The 18,198-nt window shown below is 40.1% G+C and overlaps 1 protein-coding gene across 26 annotated transcripts in view; it reads left to right on the top strand.

Moving 5' to 3' along the window:
* LOC148651155 (plectin-like) overlaps nt 1–18,198 on the top strand; it is a 190,351-nt gene that overhangs the window by 159,711 nt on the left and 12,442 nt on the right. For 24 of the 26 annotated variants that reach the window (XM_088601083.1, XM_088601082.1, XM_088601091.1 and 21 more), the window contains 22 exons: nt 678–773; nt 1,071–1,198; nt 3,776–3,869; nt 4,562–4,716; nt 5,303–5,624; nt 5,827–5,904; nt 5,999–6,160; nt 6,504–6,608; nt 6,792–6,887; nt 7,155–7,280; nt 7,775–7,927; nt 8,045–8,199; nt 8,567–8,693; nt 9,936–10,119; nt 11,361–11,381; nt 12,192–12,349; nt 14,453–14,631; nt 14,732–14,870; nt 15,846–16,202; nt 16,370–16,453; nt 16,774–16,878; nt 17,249–17,347. In XM_088601083.1, the coding sequence (XP_088457209.1) occupies nt 678–773; nt 1,071–1,198; nt 3,776–3,869; nt 4,562–4,716; nt 5,303–5,624; nt 5,827–5,904; nt 5,999–6,160; nt 6,504–6,608; nt 6,792–6,887; nt 7,155–7,280; nt 7,775–7,927; nt 8,045–8,199; nt 8,567–8,693; nt 9,936–10,119; nt 11,361–11,381; nt 12,192–12,349; nt 14,453–14,631; nt 14,732–14,870; nt 15,846–16,202; nt 16,370–16,453; nt 16,774–16,878; nt 17,249–17,347 (3,123 nt within the window). The remainder of the gene's footprint in view (nt 1–677; nt 774–1,070; nt 1,199–3,775; nt 3,870–4,561; nt 4,717–5,302; nt 5,625–5,826; nt 5,905–5,998; nt 6,161–6,503; nt 6,609–6,791; nt 6,888–7,154; nt 7,281–7,774; nt 7,928–8,044; nt 8,200–8,566; nt 8,694–9,935; nt 10,120–11,360; nt 11,382–12,191; nt 12,350–14,452; nt 14,632–14,731; nt 14,871–15,845; nt 16,203–16,369; nt 16,454–16,773; nt 16,879–17,248; nt 17,348–18,198) is intronic. The other 2 variants (XM_088601072.1, XM_088601088.1) reach the window with 1 other exon arrangement.

The raw sequence follows: 18,198 nt of genomic DNA, 5'->3' as shown, positions 1-18,198 counted from the left end.
TTCCAGCAGGATGGCCATTCATGTGCCATACATGTTTAACTCACCATTTTGAGCTCATTGAACATTTGTTGCATGAGCACATGTGTGTGGCATTTTGGGCCAGTGAACAGGTTGGATCAGAATCCCTCAAAACAGTATCTGCAACCCAGTGTAAAGCAGGTGTTGCAGACTTACAGCACATGTCTAATAGAGGCTACACATGCTGCTGCCCTTTCACTGCAGACACCTCGTTGATCATTGCAGTTGATAAATGTTAATGCATGATGAATTTACCTAGTTCATGTCTGTTCAATAAAATACCTGCTGCAAAACATTTCTCGATGTAAAATTGTTGCAGTTGTCATGCTCAGTATACAGTACATGTACAGTATCTTACTCTGTCTGATCTGATTTGGCCAATGTGGTTCTTAAATACCTTTAATTAAAAAATAGTTTAATTTAATGACTTCATTTTCTTCTTTGCCAACAGTGGGATACGCCAACCATTAATTTTTAGTTTCATTTCGGGATTTGTGACATTATTGTGTTCCAGTAGTGTCACTCAGGATGCACCCATGTAGTCTTGCTTTTCATTAATAGTAAAGTGGCCAGCCAAACAATTTTTATCTGATTGTACTCAGCAGGCTAGCTCTTAAAGATGGTGGAAATAACGCGCCGATTCAATTTTGTCTCTTAAGGTTTTGTGGCGACAGTTCTTGAAGTTTAAAGAAACTGAACTCCCTGCTAAAGAAGCCGACAAGAATCGTTCTAAGCTCATCTATAAGTCCTTTGAGGTGAGTTCCATCATGGTCAGCTTGCTGTGTCAAACTTTTTATTGTTTTATTTGACTGTATGGACAGAAAATCCCATGGCCTTATTTTTACCCCTGGACAAACTTCCATAAATATTGCATTGCCAGTGATGACACAAGAAATTCAACATTTGTATACTTCATACTTCAGAAATACAACATTTGTACGCTTTTGGTGAATGTTTAAAGCAAAAATAACAGAACGGACTGTGAATTCTAGTTGTGTTTTTGGCTCTTGCATGGAGATGGTGACTGATGCTCCTGTGTGTCCTCTTAACAGGGTGCTGTGCAGGCTGGTCAAGTCAAGGTTCCACCAGGTTACCACCCCCTTGATGTGGAGAAGGAGTGGGGACGCCTTCACGTGGCTATTCTGGAGAGGGAGAGGCTCCTCCGGGCAGAGTTTGACAGGTGGGTGCGGCGTGAACTGACAGCAGTTTTCAGGGCTTTGAAAATGAAAGGAATGGAAAACCCCTTTTCTGTTGTGGTCATTCTTTAAAACGATTGAGGTGAATGGATTGTAGAAATGGCGAACCAGCAACTGTCCTTGTTTAAAATTATAATGGGTCTTGAGGTAATGGTCACATTGAAGGACTCTGATTTACACCTAGGATACCTGAAAGGAAACACAACTTCTGCAGATCTGCCAGTCTGCCCTGAAAATCTAAAAAATTCATAAGGATTATTTTTTTCCAGACAAATGATGTGTTTATTTAGTCATATGCATGATAGGGCGTGCTGCTTTGGTTTAAAAGAGATCCCTTTTTATTTGAGAGCCTGGTAAGCTCTATTAGCAACTGAAATGTTTGGTCTGTGGTGTTGCTTGAGGGTGTTTTATTCCTCAGAAACAATACAGTAGTTGTCTACCAAGACATACAGACATTGACGGTGGTTTTAATACCCTGAAGGGAAAGTGTGCTACAATCAGATGCCTTTCTGAAGCCAGTACAAATTGTGTCTTTAATGCTTAGAGAGCCCACTGCAGGAATCTGAAGGAAGCAGCAGAATAAAATCCCAAAACATTGTTATTTTAAGGAGATCCCTATGCAAAATCAGAACCTAGCAAGGCAAACATCGGTGTCACATACAAATTACCATAATAGTGCATCTTGATTTATTTTTATTTATTAAGCTATGATTCTCTTTGCTAATAACTCATCTTCTTACATTCACATGCACACCAGCTAGCTCATAGCTGATTGGCAGAATATGCAATGGTCCTGTTATTAGTTTTGCACCAAAACAAATGCCATCCACTTTGGATCAATGTATTGCATGTCTTAACATCACATATTTCCAGTTCAAATCCCCTATTTTGGATCTCAGGTTTTTTTTTTCTGTCCACTTTTGTCATTATCATTGGAGAATGTGATTGATGAGGTGGTATTGGTTGACTAGAAAGCTATTTCTTATGGTACAATTAAATGAAGTAAAAGCTTACACCTTACTGCTCCCTGACGTGTTAATGGCCTTTGATCAGGGGATTACACCAGTTATAGATCTTTGTCCACATTTCTGTTTTCTGATGTTGGGGTTTCCAGTATGTGAATTTTGTGCAAATCATTCATTCAATAATTCTGGATAATTTAGTTATTGAGGTCAGAAATTTAAAAGATAGTTAATGAAATAAGCACAAGAAATAAATGCTGAATTGCCTGCTAATCAGTTTCACAGAGACCTACGTTTGAGGATCCAGAATAGAAATGAGCATGAGTAAATGCAGCAAATGAAAGTTGGGATTACTGCAGCTGATGGTGTTTTAACCATTCTTCATTCTTAGGATTAATAATATTGTAAGTAGTTCTGTGAAGATCATTTAAGTCTGGCTGATCTATTTGCACTTGGAAAAGCTCCAGAACCAACTGCACAATTTAGGTCATTGCAACAGAAATATATTTTTGTCTCAGCTGATTATTAAAGCATGTGTTTGGGTTTTCCATCTCACAAGAATCACTTCATTTTCCAAGGGAGGGGACTTTATCACAAGATAGTCGTGTTGTTGGCTCTCGGTGAGCTCTGTAGGAACCAGTATCTCTACAAAGCTCTGTGGAAGGGAGCCCTGCCTCTCGTTCTCAATGCCACTGTTTAACCTGGTCCACAGCCTTTTAACAGAACTGGTCTGCAAGGGATTTTGAAGAGATTTTCCTTTTAGCTTGGGGCTTGTGAGAGGATTCGAGTTTGTAACCCTTTCCCCATCATGGACTTTGTTACGTTCAGCCTGAGTTTACAGTACTTGCTTTCTTCACAGAGGCAGTGAGTTTTTCCTTTTAGTTTGTGTCTGTTTTAACTAACAATTTTATAAGAAGGAAGACTGAATAAAATGCTAGCTTTGTCGGCTTAATGACATTTGTTGGTAGCATGGCGTACTGAATTATAGAGCTTTCGCCATGTTGTCTGAGGATTTCAGTCCTGCACATCAAAGCATGAAGAGGATTTTTTTTAATAAACCTAAAACTAGAAATGAAAAAAAGTGAATTGCAAACAAGTGCATTCCATTAGCAAAGATTTAGCAAACAGGCTAGATAGATTTATAAATGCACGTAGAAAATACTTCTCTGAAAAACAGTTAGTTTAAATTTAGTTGTTTTACATTGTCTTTTACCACCTATTTTCTTTCAAGTGTTTCATACTAAATGGTTAAAATACATGCACAATGTGACTAAACTTTATTTTAAATCTGTTTGTGTGGAATAAAACTCCAATTTTGTGCACAGTATTTATAGTGCACATACACAGCACCTGAGTTCTGCTGTCATCATGCTGTCACATACAGTATAAGCTAGCTGCTGTAGGATAGATTGATGTCATGCTCCCTATACAGTATATGTGATACAATCCTTCTACTGTACCTGACACCAGATTCATTTAATTTTAAAGGAATTTTAAGGCAGTGATCTTAAAGAGATTTGAAATTTGTAATTTAGGTTATATTATATGTTATTATATGTTATATGTAAATACTGTATATATGTTTAACTCTGGCTCCAGGTTAGAGAGATTGCAGAGAATCGTCAGCAAGATCCAGATGGAGTCTGGGGTTTGTGAGGAGCAGCTGAACCAGGTGGAGGCTCTCCTGCAGGCGGTAAGGGGCTGTGGCACTAGGCTGGATGATTCAGTATTTTATTTTCAGGTCAAAATGTAGTATGAGAAATGCACTTCAGCCTTCCCCCACTGGTTAGAATAGAAAACTTGCAAAAGTGTTTAACGGAGAATTTAGCTTGCTACATGGGCTAACTCACATTCTATTCCAGGGGTACCACTGTTCTTACCAATAGTTTAAATTTAAAGTAGAATTTATTTCAGTGCAATCAAATTCTTATTTTTACATAGCTTGCATTGTACAGTACAGTTTTGTTAAGTAAAATGTTCTCTTATGAGTCAGAAGTTCATATTATAGTCCTCCCTTGTGGCTTGATCAATGAAGGTGCTTTAAAAAAAGCTGAACCTCAAATTTAACAGATTGTTTGAGATAACTCAAAACAAATGCTTATACGGTATGTAAGCTGAAATCTGGAGATTTTGAAGAACTGACAACATTTTAAAGAAACATAAGCAATGTATTTGTTCGATTCAGGCAATAAATTTAGTTCAGTAATTGAGATGTCAGGTGGAATGATGCAAAGAAAGTATAGAAAACTTACGCATTAAGTCTACTGCTCTCCTGACCTTTATTCCAATGATGTTCCCAAGCTATATTTCTGCACGAGATGACAGTGATGAATTTCAGATATGTACCGACGAAATGCAACTCACTGCCGTCTGCTCTTTCTCTAGGACATCCGTTTCCTGAACATGGGGAAGCCTGCCCAGAACACAGCCGAAATTGAGAAGGACTTGGACAAGGCTGACGGGATGATCCGGCTGCTGTTCAATGATGTCCAGGTGCTGAAGGACGGCCGTCACCTGCAGGCGGAGCAGATGTACCGAAGGTGAGAACCCCCTGCCTGGGCAGAGTCTCCTGCAGGCCAGAATGCAGCATCACAACTGTCTGTAGTGACAAGAGGAGGAATGAACACATAGAGATAGAGATAAACTGCTTTGAAAGTGGTGTCTGGAGACAAAATATGACTTTGTTGTTCAAGACACTGAGGTATTTCAGGCGGTATATTAGTATTTTATATATTATTGTATATTATATGTAATTGTATATTTATTTATCATATAATATATAATTATATATTTATTTACTATATTTATGTAGTATAGTTTTCAATATTCTTTTATCCTTTTCAGCTTTAACTCCATTTCTTTTAATTATTTAAATAACTCTTATTTTCTAAATCTACACTGTTGTTCCAGTGCTACAGCAGCTGGATATACGCCTTTCACCTTTTACAATTTAAGAAAGTGGGAATCGGCTTCTTTTCTTTAGTGCCACTTGGAAATCGCGTGGCTAATATGTAAATTGTGTTTAAGAACGATTCTGCATGTTGAAGACATGTTGTGAAAATGGAAGCTTCCCCTAGGCGTCGCATTTAAATTTCGTGTTCAGTAACGCGCCGTGTGTGTCTTCAGGGTGTACCGCCTTCATGAGCGCCTGGTGGCTCTGCGCACCGAGTACAACCTGCGTCTGAAGTCAGGAGTGCCCCAGACTCAAGCTGTCCTGACCCAGACCGCCCAGCAACAGACCATGCGGACGCGTCCCGAGCTGGACGACGTGACCCTGCGCTACATCCAGGACCTGCTGACGTGGGTGGAGGAGAATCAGCGGCGCATCGACGGGGCAGAGTGGGGCTCCGACCTCCCCTCTGTGGAGTCCCACCTGGGCAGCCACCGTGGCCTCCATCAGTCCATCGAAGACTTCCGCGCCAAAATCGAGCGGGCGCGCGCAGACGAGGTAACAGACAGCACCCACTCGTGGCGTCCTTTCAGTGTCATATGGGAAATTTCAAACTAAAAAAAACAACATCTTTACTCTTCCACAGCACTGTATGCACAATCTACACATGCCAGCTATGTGCTGACTCTCTTGCTTTTTGATTTATCAAACCCTCAGTGTGGGAATGTAAAGTAAAACTCGCCTTTTCTCTTTCATTCAGAATCAGCTCTCACCCGTGAGCAGGGGGGCTTACAGAGATTATTTAGGGAAGCTGGACCTGCAGTATACCAAGCTGCTGGTAAGTGTCAACTAGATTTTTTAGTGTTCCGATTTTTAGGGCTTCTCACAGAAATTGAAGGTCCCTATATAATGTCTTTTCTTTTTTTTTATAGACTTCCTCCAAGTCTCGTCTCCGCAACCTCGACCAGCTTCACGCCTTTGTGTCGGCTGCAACCAAGGAGCTCATGTGGCTGAACGACAAAGAGGAGGAGGAAGTTAACTACGACTGGAGTGACCGCAACACCAACATGACCGCAAAGAAAGACAACTACTCGGTACGGTGATTCTTTTGACCCCAGCGACAGATAATACAAATTTACACCCTAACCTACTTTTACACAAAGCACAAAAGTTCAGGGGAAAATATTAGGCATCATATTGTGTACTCACGTATATTTGAGGAGAACAGAGATGGTCCTGAGTTGTCTGCCACTGTTTAGAACTATGGAAATTGGTTTGGTCAAGTGTACTGCAGTTTGTGATGTTCCAAAAGTGGGAATGAAAATGATAAACCCAAACTACATGAAGAGTAGCAAAACTACAGTATTGTCCCATCAGTGTGTTTGTACTGCCTGTCTGGTCCAAGAAGGTCCTGAGGGTCTCTTCTGTCTGATTCAGGGTCTGATGCGGGAGCTGGAGCAGAGAGAGAAGAAGGTGAATGACACTCAGGCCAATGGCGAGAGGCTGCTGAAGGAAGGGCACCCAGGCAGGAAGACAGTGGAGGTGAGTAATTTTACAATACATTCAAATAGTAGGTGGAGAATGGGCTATGGGGAGGCACACACTGTCGGACTGTTCTTCCATCGCTACACTTCCATTTTGTTTTGATTTTTGAGTATTCTTTGAACAAATGGCAGAGCATAGAATAAGGCAACTGTTTCAATTAAGCCTGTTTTTAATTCCTAGGCCTTCATGGCAGCCTTGCAGACGCAGTGGAGTTGGATTCTACAACTGTGCTGCTGCATTGAGGCTCACCTCAAGGAAAATACAGCATACTTCCAGGTACGTAGTTCGCTGTCATGTCTGTGCTACTCAGAACGGTCCAGTGTGAAGCTCTGAAAGACTAAAGCCCTGAGAAAGGAGATAAGTGTTTTTTTTTGTTCTAGAAAATTTGTTTCAAATCCTGTCATTTCAGAACTCATTTTCCATCACAACTCATTTTAAAGACCAATATTTTGTATTTTCTGATCACTTTTCTTGATCCCGTCATTACCCTTATCACTACCATCAGTCAAATAAATTAGAAGCATTTTCTGATTCCCTCTACAGTTCTTCTCAGATGTGAAGGATGCGGATGAACACCTGAAGAAGATTCAGGAATCCATGAAGAAGAAATACAGTTGCGACAGGTCTATCACGGTCACACGGCTCGAGGACCTGCTGCAGGATGCCATGGTAACTGTGGAGCTCCTGAAAAGCCATCGTTTAGGATTATTATTTCCATTTTGTGTCGTTTAGATAAATATCAATGGAGTTACAAGTGATGTCTTTGCTGTGAACACATTCTTATGTTCTTTAATCTATTAACTACTAAGTTCCAAATGGGCTAGATGGCATAAATGGCCTTTTCCTACAAATTAAAAACTAAACTTGACCAGCTGGAAAAAAAATATTTTTCATTCTGAGTTTCTTTTATAAATACATGGGAGGAATGTCTTGCGGCAAACTGTCAGTTCCTTTCCCGTTAAAATCTAAGCACCTGGAAACAGTGCTCTCTGACAAGTTTTATGATTAAACCAAAGGTGGCCTTTTATTGGTGACTAGAATTGAAATGATGTGAAACGAAAGTCAAAACTGTAGGTATTGAAGTCACTGGCATTTAAGGACTGAGAGGGGAAAATATCCTCTCAGCAGCATTTTGATGTTCCCTGTGCTCTTTCCCCCTGCAGGAAGAGAAGGAGCAGCTAAATGAGTACAAGGCCCACCTGTCGGGGCTCAATAAGCGTGCCAAGACCATTGTCCAGCTGAAGCCTCGTAACCCAGCCAACCCCCTGAGAAGCAAGCTTCCAGTCCAGGCTGTGTGTGACTTCAAGCAGATGGAGGTGAGGGTCTGCAGAGCAAACGCTTGGAACAGTCACTGACCACTGCTCACGGTTCTGCAAACAGTGCATGTGAAAGAACGGCCCAAAATAGCTGTTTTTGCTCTATCTCTCCTCCAGATCACAGTGCACAAAGGGGATGAATGCGTTCTGTTGAACAACTCCCAGCCCTTCAAGTGGAAAGTGCTGAATGCTTCAGGGAATGAAGCTGTGGTGCCATCAGTGTGCTTCCTCATCCCACCTCCAAACAAGGAGGCCCTGGACTCTGTCTCCAGGTATGAGAGCCGTGCATGTGGAACCAGATATTGGCTTAGTTGGAGAAATCCACTATCACTGGTGACTGGTTTCACATGTTAATCAAAGGACTTTGGGACACTCCAGTGGATGTTGTTACCAGTTGCTCAAGCAAGCGAAATGAATTATGTAGTCATGCTCAGGTTGCAGTAAAGATATATAGGGATAATTTTTGTTGTTAGAGAAAACATCCCAAATAAAAGTCTAAAGCTTTTGTCTTACAGATATTTGGTAATAGTACAGTTTATTAAAAATATCACCAGATATCACCAGATTTATTTTTTTCCTCTGTCTCATACATTGTAAAATGGTATTTTATGGAATTCACATTTTTGGTGCTGTGTATAGCTTGGATTCAGTCCACCAGAAGTTGGTAACCATGTGGCACCACCTGCACATCGACATGAAGAGCTTGCTGTCCTGGCAGTACCTGATCCGTGACATTCAGCAGATTCAGTCCTGGAACATTATCATGGTAGGAAATCGTACCAAAGATCCACCTCTCTAGCCCAGAAGATTTTGAAGGTCTTTTTTATAATCAAATGGAAGAAAGTTAGGTTTTTCTAGTCGAGCCAATAGCTAGTTTCAATACAGTAAATCAGAACTTGAGTAGAATGAAAACCAGAAGACACTATGACCCTTTAATAGTAATGGACCACAATATGTATACTGGGCCCTCTTCTATTACAGCCTTCATATATGAAAAGCATGCAGCTGTACCTAGAAAAGTAAAAAGAATAGGCAAAACAGCATGACAGCGAAACAGTAAAGGTGCAAGATAGAAGCTTCTAAAAGTTTAATTAATCTTCCATTTGAAATTTGTTGATACTTTAGTACTAAAATAAGAAGAAATAAGATGGAAAGAGTGATGAATCTCAGGTATTGAAATATTAAGATAACCCCCCCCAAAAATTGCATTGCATACCTGACCAATATAAGAAATAATTGTGTGTGAATTCTAATCATAATTAATCAGCTGGCTAACCTGCAAGAATGTTAAAGTGGGTGGTTGGATATGAGGGTGGTGAACTTTGGTGAGCTTTGTATAATTGTTCTATCACCTTGTCTGTTATCTGTATATCTGATTGTGCTGTTTTCACTGAAGGGCAGTTTCATATACAGTAGTCCAGTGTTTTGGATTTTGGTTTTGCATTTTAATGTTACCAAGATTATTTTATACAAATTATTGTTTGCATCAGTTGTTATACATATGAGCTCTTCAGACAAGAGCCCCTTTTCATCTCCCTTCGCTCCTGATAAAGTGGAGAACATAAGTTTATAGTTAAATTCAATTTAACTTACTTTCAAATGAAGTATTTTTGGAAAACAATGATGAGTGGTGTCCTTCTTCAGTTACTGTATGCTCAGGGGTTTTGGAAATTCAGTTAACTAAATAATCTTCACACCCTGTTTGTGATATTATGAAGTCTACTCATTCACGTTTTAAATGAGTGTGAGGCCTTCACTTATTTCAAGAATGCAGGTACTAATAAAATTGAAATGCTCTATGAATAGTCGCTTTTTCTTTGGAAAAGTGTTTTGCCAGTTCATGTTTTACTTGCTTTGAGTCTGCATCCAATGCTGCAGTAGTTCAGTGTGGTAATAATTAGTTCTCTCCTGCTGATTCATCATATTTTGAGGGAGTCCATTGCTACCTTTACATCCAAGGTGGAGGAGGGGGTGAAATCACTGACGTGAGGCTTTCTTTGTGCCTCAGTTTAAGACCCTGAAGCCTGAGGAGTACAGGCTGATCCTCCGGAACCTGGAGCTGCATTACCAGGACTTCATGAGAGACAGTCAGGACTCCCAGCTGTTCGGAGCAGATGACCGCATGCAGGTGGAGAGTGACTACAGCAAGTCCACCCACCACTACGAAACCCTGATGCGCACACTGGAGAAAGGTGAGTCCTGGTAGACACACAGCACCACTCCCTGCATCCTTACAGAGGATAATCTCTGAGGGATTGCTTCAGTTAATATCTTCTAATTCGCAACTGGTTGAATCATTTTGATTCATTTTTGCATATAGCTCTTCTGTTGGTCAAGAACTTTGTAGTATAATATAACTTTGTAGCCTAAACAATTTCTTATTTAGGTTTCAAGTTAATAATACTTTTTATCTGTTTATCTGTTCTTAACAGTTAAGAGGTTATCCATATTTTAACTGAAGTGTGGTGTAATCTTAGAGAATTGAAAGCGTGTGATCTCCACATCTGTAAAACCTCCATGATAGGGCGTATACTGTAACTGGTAGATCTTTGGAGTACCAACAAGGAGAGCAGTGACAAAACTGAGTGTTTTCACTGGAAAGAAGCTAGGGCAAAGATTGTCCATCAAGAGTGAGCAACAAAGTTCTGCCAATTCAGAGCAAACTGCAGCTCTAAATGTTTGTACAAAAATTGTCTATTTTATCAGAGAACATAGAAAGTAAAGCTAGTATCTGAACCGCACTGCACTGGAAATGTTTCAAATAGGAAGTAAAGAGTATATTTCATGCTGATTTTGTCATCTGGGTACTGGAAAAATTGAGCCTCGGTGCTGTTAATAACACGAAGCTTCCTTAAATAATGACGCATACCCCACCTACAGGAGTGAGAGATTTTTTTTGCCCAAGCACTGTAGGCATCTTACCAACTTACAGTACTAATTTAAAGGAAACACCCCTCAAAATAGACATTTTTAGGATTTTTATATGAAAATAGGAATTTATATGGATTTATCTTAATTATATGTGCTGCCAATAAACTAGGTAAAAAAGATTAACATAAGAATTTGTTTTTATACCTAATTTGTTGTATGTTTTCCTCTTTTGTTTTTCAGTGTAGAATGAAACTTTTCTTGCATGTCTAACACTCTTTTAAGCAATTACAGTCTTAGTGCATTCAAGTGATGAAGCTATTTGATTTAATGAAAATATCTCGGTGTGTATGAAGAAAATACATCTTTTAATATTACTAAAGTTATATAACTGTATTGTCATCTAAATGGGGTATTAAGATGGAAGCAATGGATATTCTCAATTGCCTGCCCAGAGCTTCTCGAAGTGTTTGATCTTTTACACAATGTGCATGTACCCTAGAGGGTGATAATTCTTTGGTTTATGGGAACCAAACAATAGATAACTGTTAACTTCATATTGCAGGGTCGATGATAAGATTGAAGGGTGAGTGGCATGCTGGTGACCACTTTGTTGCTTTAGGACACCCACTTAGTTGCTAATTGGCCAAAGCTATAAATCTTTGTGGACGGATGAAGCTGTGCTCTCCTTCCATCACATACTCGCACTGGTTGCTGTGTTTTAGCCACTACAGTGCTTGAAGCCCTGCAGCTGTTGATAAAACTACCCACATGCATGTTGTTTTTGCACTTTGTGCAGATTTGGTGTGAAACCTTTTTTGTGATGTATTCTTTAAGAGATTGAAGATTTTAATGAAATGCTCAATTGATTTGTCACTGTGTGTGAACGTTTAAATATACTATTTCATATACTGTTAAATAAAGCATGAAAAACACAACAAATCGGAATGACAGAACCCATAGCATTTGTTGCATTTTAAATGACTCACTCTATTTCAGTTTGCTAGAGGAATAGATAGGTATTGTAATTTATGCGGACATTCTATCAGAATTACTTGAGACAATAAGATTGCATATTATAATAAAGAACAATACTTCTAGAACACTGTACAATACTTTAGTTCCTGCTCAGACTAGATTTTAACCTCTTTCTGACTAATACACATTAGTTGGATTGTGTACATGATGGCGCTGACACGGGGCTTAGTAAACCTATGTGATAAACGCAATATAAAAAACAGTCAAAACAATATTTAAACATTTTAAAACCAAACATGAACTTAAGAGCCATCAGGCCTGTCTCTCTTTACATCTCCAATTCTTACCAAATATGACAAGGAATTGTTATGCCTATAAAAATGAGTCTTAAATGCAATTGTCATTCTTCTTAATCCAGGAGAGCAAGACGAGTCAGTGTGCAAGAGCTTCATCTCCCAGATCAAGGACATCCGCCTGCAGCTGGAAGGCTGTGAGTCTCGCACCATCCACAAGATCCGAATGCCCCTGGACAAGGACCCCCTGAAGGACTGTGCCCAGAGGATAACAGAGCAGAAGGTACAGGGACAGTACACTTTAGCGTTTAAAAAAAACTCTTCTACTGTAAAATACCACTCAGAGGGTTTCAGGTAAAGGAATACTGCTGGCTTAAAGTTACACTACTTTTTATTGACGTCCTGTAGAGAAAGATTCAGTAATTGTCTATTCAAATGTGAGGAGAATCATTTTAAAATACTGTATGTATGGCTTAAACAGAAGGGCATCTTACTCTTCTGAGATATTTTAGCATTTCTTAAAGTAGAAGTTCGTGAAAGTGTTTTTATTAAATAAACGTGATATCAATGTCCCGATTCCCCGACCCAAAAGTAAAAGTGAGGATTCCCTGTTGCAGCATCTTTGTGATGAGCAAAATGTTTTTGTTGTGCAGTTGGGTTGTTTTATTGACAATTAGTTGTTTTAAATAACATTTTTGTCCAAACGCAGGTGCATCTATTGATATTATAAGGAATTTGTGTTTACAGTGGAAATTAAGTAAATGACTACAACAAAATGAGAAAAGAAAGCCCAATGCTGCATTTTCTTTCACTATTACAAATTGCTGATCGGCATCACAAGCAATATGCAATATGCTTCAGAGAGAGTGAGGGAGTAAGCCTTTGGGGACCGAGCAGATGGTGTAGAGAGCAGAGTGAAGCACACTGGGAGGGCATAGTACAACAGGCAAACCCATTTTGGTGCCGCCTGATTTGGTGCCTCTGCAGGTTTGAGAGATCAGTAGAGTAGTTTATTGCAATGTGTACACGTATGTTGGAATTCTTAAATCACGATGATCTCTCAGGACACACACAGTACAACAGACAACACCACACGATGTAGACAGTATATTACAAACATAATAAACAGTAACAACAAGAACAATAAATATGTTGTAGGACAGTAAATATGCAGTATTGAGAAAACAAAACATGGTGGACCATGCAAAAAGTGCATAGTGCAGATGTGTATTGAGTCTGAGGCATTGCAGTTAGCTGTTGAGGATGCGTACTGCAGTGGGATAGAAGCTGTTCATGAGTCTAGTGTGTTTAATAGTGTGGTACTGCTTGCCAGAGCGCAGAGGGGAGAACAGTTTATGGCTGGGATGGATGGGATCCTAAATGAAGGATCGCTTTATTGCAAAAGCAGATGTTGTGAATCTCACCGATTGGTGGTAAAGCATATCCTATAATCCTTTGTGCCGTCACCACAACCTCTTGTAGCGCATCTTTGTCATGCATTGCAGTAATGCTATACCGCACAATGATGCCACTAGTGAAGACACTTTCTATGGAGATCAGTGATGGCTTTTTGTCAACAGGAGTGACATAGTGGATACTTGGCTGACAGATCTGGAAAAATAACTTACAGTATGTGGAGGCTGTACCCCAATCTTGTCCAATTTTTCCTGTCTCTGCTCAGCATATTGGTGGGCAACTTGCTTTGATCTTCTGAAAGCCTTTTTTGTTGTTCTTATGGGAAAGAGTTCTAATAAATGTCTTATCAGTAATGGGGTGTCTGTATATTGTAGTTGGATAAGTAATAAAACTCTTTATCCTTTTGAAAAGCAGAGCTCTGGATAATGACTTTGTTGACCTAAGAAACAAACATAGTGCTTTTTATTTAATTAGATTTTATGTATTTGTTATAGGAAGTTTCCAGTGACTGTAATCATTATTGAATTCTACCCAGTGGAGGAATATTATTTGTGATTAATCAAAACTAGATATGAAGTGCAGAGATGCCATGTTAGGCTCATTCTGTTATTTTAAAAAAATGGTACATATTGACATATTGACAGACTGAAAATCAGACATGCATAGAATATAGTACCGAGCATATACAGTATATTAATCAAGATATGCATTTTCCATAGTTTATTTTCCAGCAGAAAAACACAACGTCAAATAACACATTCACACTAAAAGCACAGAAGAGTAAGGAGTTCTTTATAAAGCTTTTGGGATGGAGACTTCCTGTAATGTAGTAAACAGAACAGAGATACTTTATAGTTATTACCAAGCCAATGTATTTTCCGTCAGAAATGACAAGATGCAGCTTTTATAATCGTGCTGTCTATGTCAAACACTTTAGAGCTAAGGTCTGACTTCCTGACTGTGTCCTCAGAAAATCCACACTGAGCTGGAGGGCATCAAGAGGAACCTGGACAAGGTGGCAGAGAAGACCGAGGCAGTCCTGGCATCACCTCAGCAATCCAGCTCTGCTCCAGTCCTGCGTTCTGAGCTTGACATCACCCTGCAGAAGATGGACCATGTCTACAGCCTCTCCTCTGTCTACCTTGACAAGTACATGACCCATCCATCAGCTGCCCTCTGCTTCCAGTTTGTGTTCCTGCTGTGAAAGTTAGCTGTGCCCTAACCTCATTTACCACTCTCATTCTCTCAGGCTGAAGACGATTGACCTGGTCATCCGCAGCACCCAGGGCGCGGAGGAAGTGGTCAAGAAGTATGAAGACCGCCTCAGAGAGGTCAACAAGGTGCCTGCCGAGACCAAGGAGGTGGAGACCTACCGAACTCAGCTCAAGGTAGAGATTGAAACTGCCACCATCAACTCCAACAACTCATTTACTTCACAGACTTATATTATTTGCCTTCCAATTTATTTGTTCGCCAAACAACTTTAGCCAGGGAGACATACAATACATAAATGAAATTTAAATTTCAACTTTACATGTCATTCACATTGTTTGAACAAGTTCTGAAATTTACACTTTGAAACCAGCTGTTCTTCCTCCTCATGATTATTAATGATGCATCATGCTTAGACCATAGTCACCATAGGAAAGATTTTGGTCAATTGTTTCAGGCAGTGCTTTATGATCACCAGGTTCAGTGACTCCTAGCCGTGTTCCAGAGGAACACTTCAATCTCAGCTGGGGCAAGAACCAGAAGGCACGATCATAATTTGCTTTCAGTTCTGTACCCTACCAATATCTGGGTTTCAGAACTACCTCATCAAGGCCATCACTTTAATACTCTCATCAAAGTAATCAGTAAGTCATGGAGTAAAAATCAGCAGACACAGAGGTCCCTGAGAACTGGGGTTAGGAAGCACTCATCTAAGAGATGTTGCTTAATTAATTCGTCCTTTGACCTCTTATCTTAGTTTTCAGACCAGTCTTTTAAACAAAGCATTATCTAACTGAAGGCAGTCATTCCAGTGAGGTGCAAATTGCTGCAGTGCTGTAAGTAGCACTTCTTTGCAGATTAAAAAGATAGTTTTCTATAATTTTACAGCAGATAGCTGTATAAAAATACCTTTATCATTGGTTAATATAGGAGAATAGAATATACATCCATGCTAATTAAATGGAAAGTTGAGAGTGAGAGGATGGCAAAGACCGAGAGTCGTGGAGGAGGGTGGTGGAGGAGGCCAGGGCTCTACAAGGGGCCATAGCGCCATGGGTTGTTGTTGCTAATTAAATGGAAAGAGTAGGTGCCAATATATGTCTCAAGCTGTATCAATGGCTTCATTCCGTCTGTTCCTGTGCTCCCCGCAGAAAACCCGCAATGAGGCAGAGGGTAACCAGCCTTTGTTTGATGGTCTGGAGGGTGAGCTGAGCAAAGCCGCTACTGTGAGCGAGCGCATGTCCCGAGTGCACAGCGAGCGCGACGCCGACCTCGAGCGTTACCGCCAGTGCGTGAACAGCCTGCTGGAGCGATGGCAGGGCATCTTCACCCAGATCGATCTGCGCCAGCGCGAGCTTGAGCAGCTGGGCCGCCAGCTGCGCTACTACCGGGAGAGCTATGACTGGCTGATCAACTGGATTGGAGATGCCAAGCAGCGCCAGGAGAAGATCCAGGCCGTGCCCATTGGTGACAGCAAGACACTCAAGGAGCAGCTCACCCAGGAGAAGGTGAGGACTTTAACTGTTTTTCACAAATTAATAATTGCAATTACAATATTAATCTTTATGGGTATTGTTCCCAACTTAACCATATTTCTTTAAAGCAGATGATGATAGTAGAGTATATGATCATTTGTAAATCGTCCCTACTAACATAACTCTTCTTTGATACACAGAAACTCTTGGAAGAGATCGAGAAAAACAAAGAAAAGGTGGATGAGTGCCAGACGTACGCCAAGGGATACATTGATGCCATCAAGGTATGTGTCCGACCCAGTAACACACGTCAGCATGACCTCAGTCATTCTTTGTGTAATGGCAATGAGAAACTTGTTTTAAGTTACTGCATTTTCAGCTTCATAGTTTTTGTTAATGGTCAAACGAAGTGCTTTTAAGAACAGATAATTTTTCATGTTTTAAGCTGCAGGGTTTCCCTTTTCTTGTCACATCTGATGTCGCGTGCAGGTGTGCCGTGGACATTGGAGTTTTGCGAGTTAATGTACTGTACGGAAGTTCATTTCTGTTACTGCACGTTTGAAGTCCCAGATATCCCACCAACCCCAGCTCTCTCCTCTCCCAGGATTATGAGCTTCAGCTGGTAACTTACAAAGCCATGGTGGAGCCGCTGGCCTCTCCTCTCAAGAAAGCTAAAGTAGAGTCCGCATCTGACAACATCATCCAGGAAGTGAGTGTTTTGCCGATTTATCTTTATTAAAAAAAAAAAATCTTACACTTTTACAAGGTAATAAAAGGAATACAGTGTTTACAAGAGAACATAACACGATGTGCTAGCATCACTTGAAATGCTTTTGTGCAAGTTTACTAAACAAAATTGTATGATGAGATGTACAAGGCAGTGTTGTTACAGAAAAGTAGTAAATTACAATGTTCAAGAAAGTGCAGTACTTTAAACAGGCATTGAGATGAGGCTGAGACAATGAACTGCAACACGATGCATGAGTAGATAACAGGGTCAGAGGGTACATGATGCTGTGCAGCACTGAGCTTGTCAACAGCAGCTTGTAATGTGATCCTGTGCTGTGTTGCTTTCTCAGTATGTCACCCTGAGAACCCGCTACAGTGAGCTCATGACTCTGACCAGCCAGTACATCAAGTTCATCACAGACACACAGCGCCGCCTGGAGGTGGAGGAGGTACGTGACACCCTCCATGGGGAAAAACAGCACTAAGCGTTTTAAACCATTGGTACTGTGTACTGTGTGTTGCTCAAACTGTGTGTTATTTCCTTTCCTCTCTGCCCTGAGGAGCAAAATAGATTGAAGTTGAAACTTTTGGATTTCAGTAGTTTAGGGACTTAAAACCTGGAAATCCTGCTTTGTTCATGTAGTCTAAGTATACAAAAATAGTCTAAATGGAAGAAAACCATAATCTGCCAAAAGGATCAAGAGCGTGTTGCTTTGTAATTGAAATAATAAAATTAAAATTTTAGAAGGTGTAGAAAGAAGAAAATTAAGATTTCCAAGGGTCTGTGTATTAATGTTTTAGTAAGTATTAATAAAAAGATGGTTCCTCTTCCTGTTAATTGTACTAAATACTGAAAAATGCTTGCTTAGTCAGGAAGATTGCAAAATGCCAATTTCACATATCCTACCCAAACCCTAATCCTACCAATGAGGTGTTCATCAGGAATTAAAGATCAACAAGTGCTAGTGCTGCAGCACACCTCATTTCCCAGCAGTATTTGTCTCCCATTCACTGTAGAGTTTATGTGTGAAAGCACTCCTTCAGTGGAACGAGACACTTCCCAAATACACTTGGTACTGTTCAGCCTGAAGCAAACGCCCATTTCTCTCTAAGCTGTTAATACATAAACATCCCTGAGAAAGTTGACCAAACATTCAAAACTAAGGGTGAAATAATTTGGCTGTTGTCTTATAACACTGTTATTCAAGTGTAGTTGTGAGATAGCTTTGCCTTGCTGCAGGCTTTCATTTAGTTTGGTTTGGATTTTAAATTGAGTATGCTTCAGGCTGACTCTCACTTT

Source organism: Lepisosteus platostomus, chromosome 12, assembly GCF_059453375.1.
Source record: "Lepisosteus platostomus isolate fLepPlt1 chromosome 12, fLepPlt1.hap1, whole genome shotgun sequence".
In the NCBI taxonomy this organism is placed as follows: Eukaryota; Metazoa; Chordata; class Actinopteri; order Semionotiformes; family Lepisosteidae; genus Lepisosteus; species Lepisosteus platostomus.
This window is presented reverse-complemented; position numbering and strand designations above follow the sequence as displayed.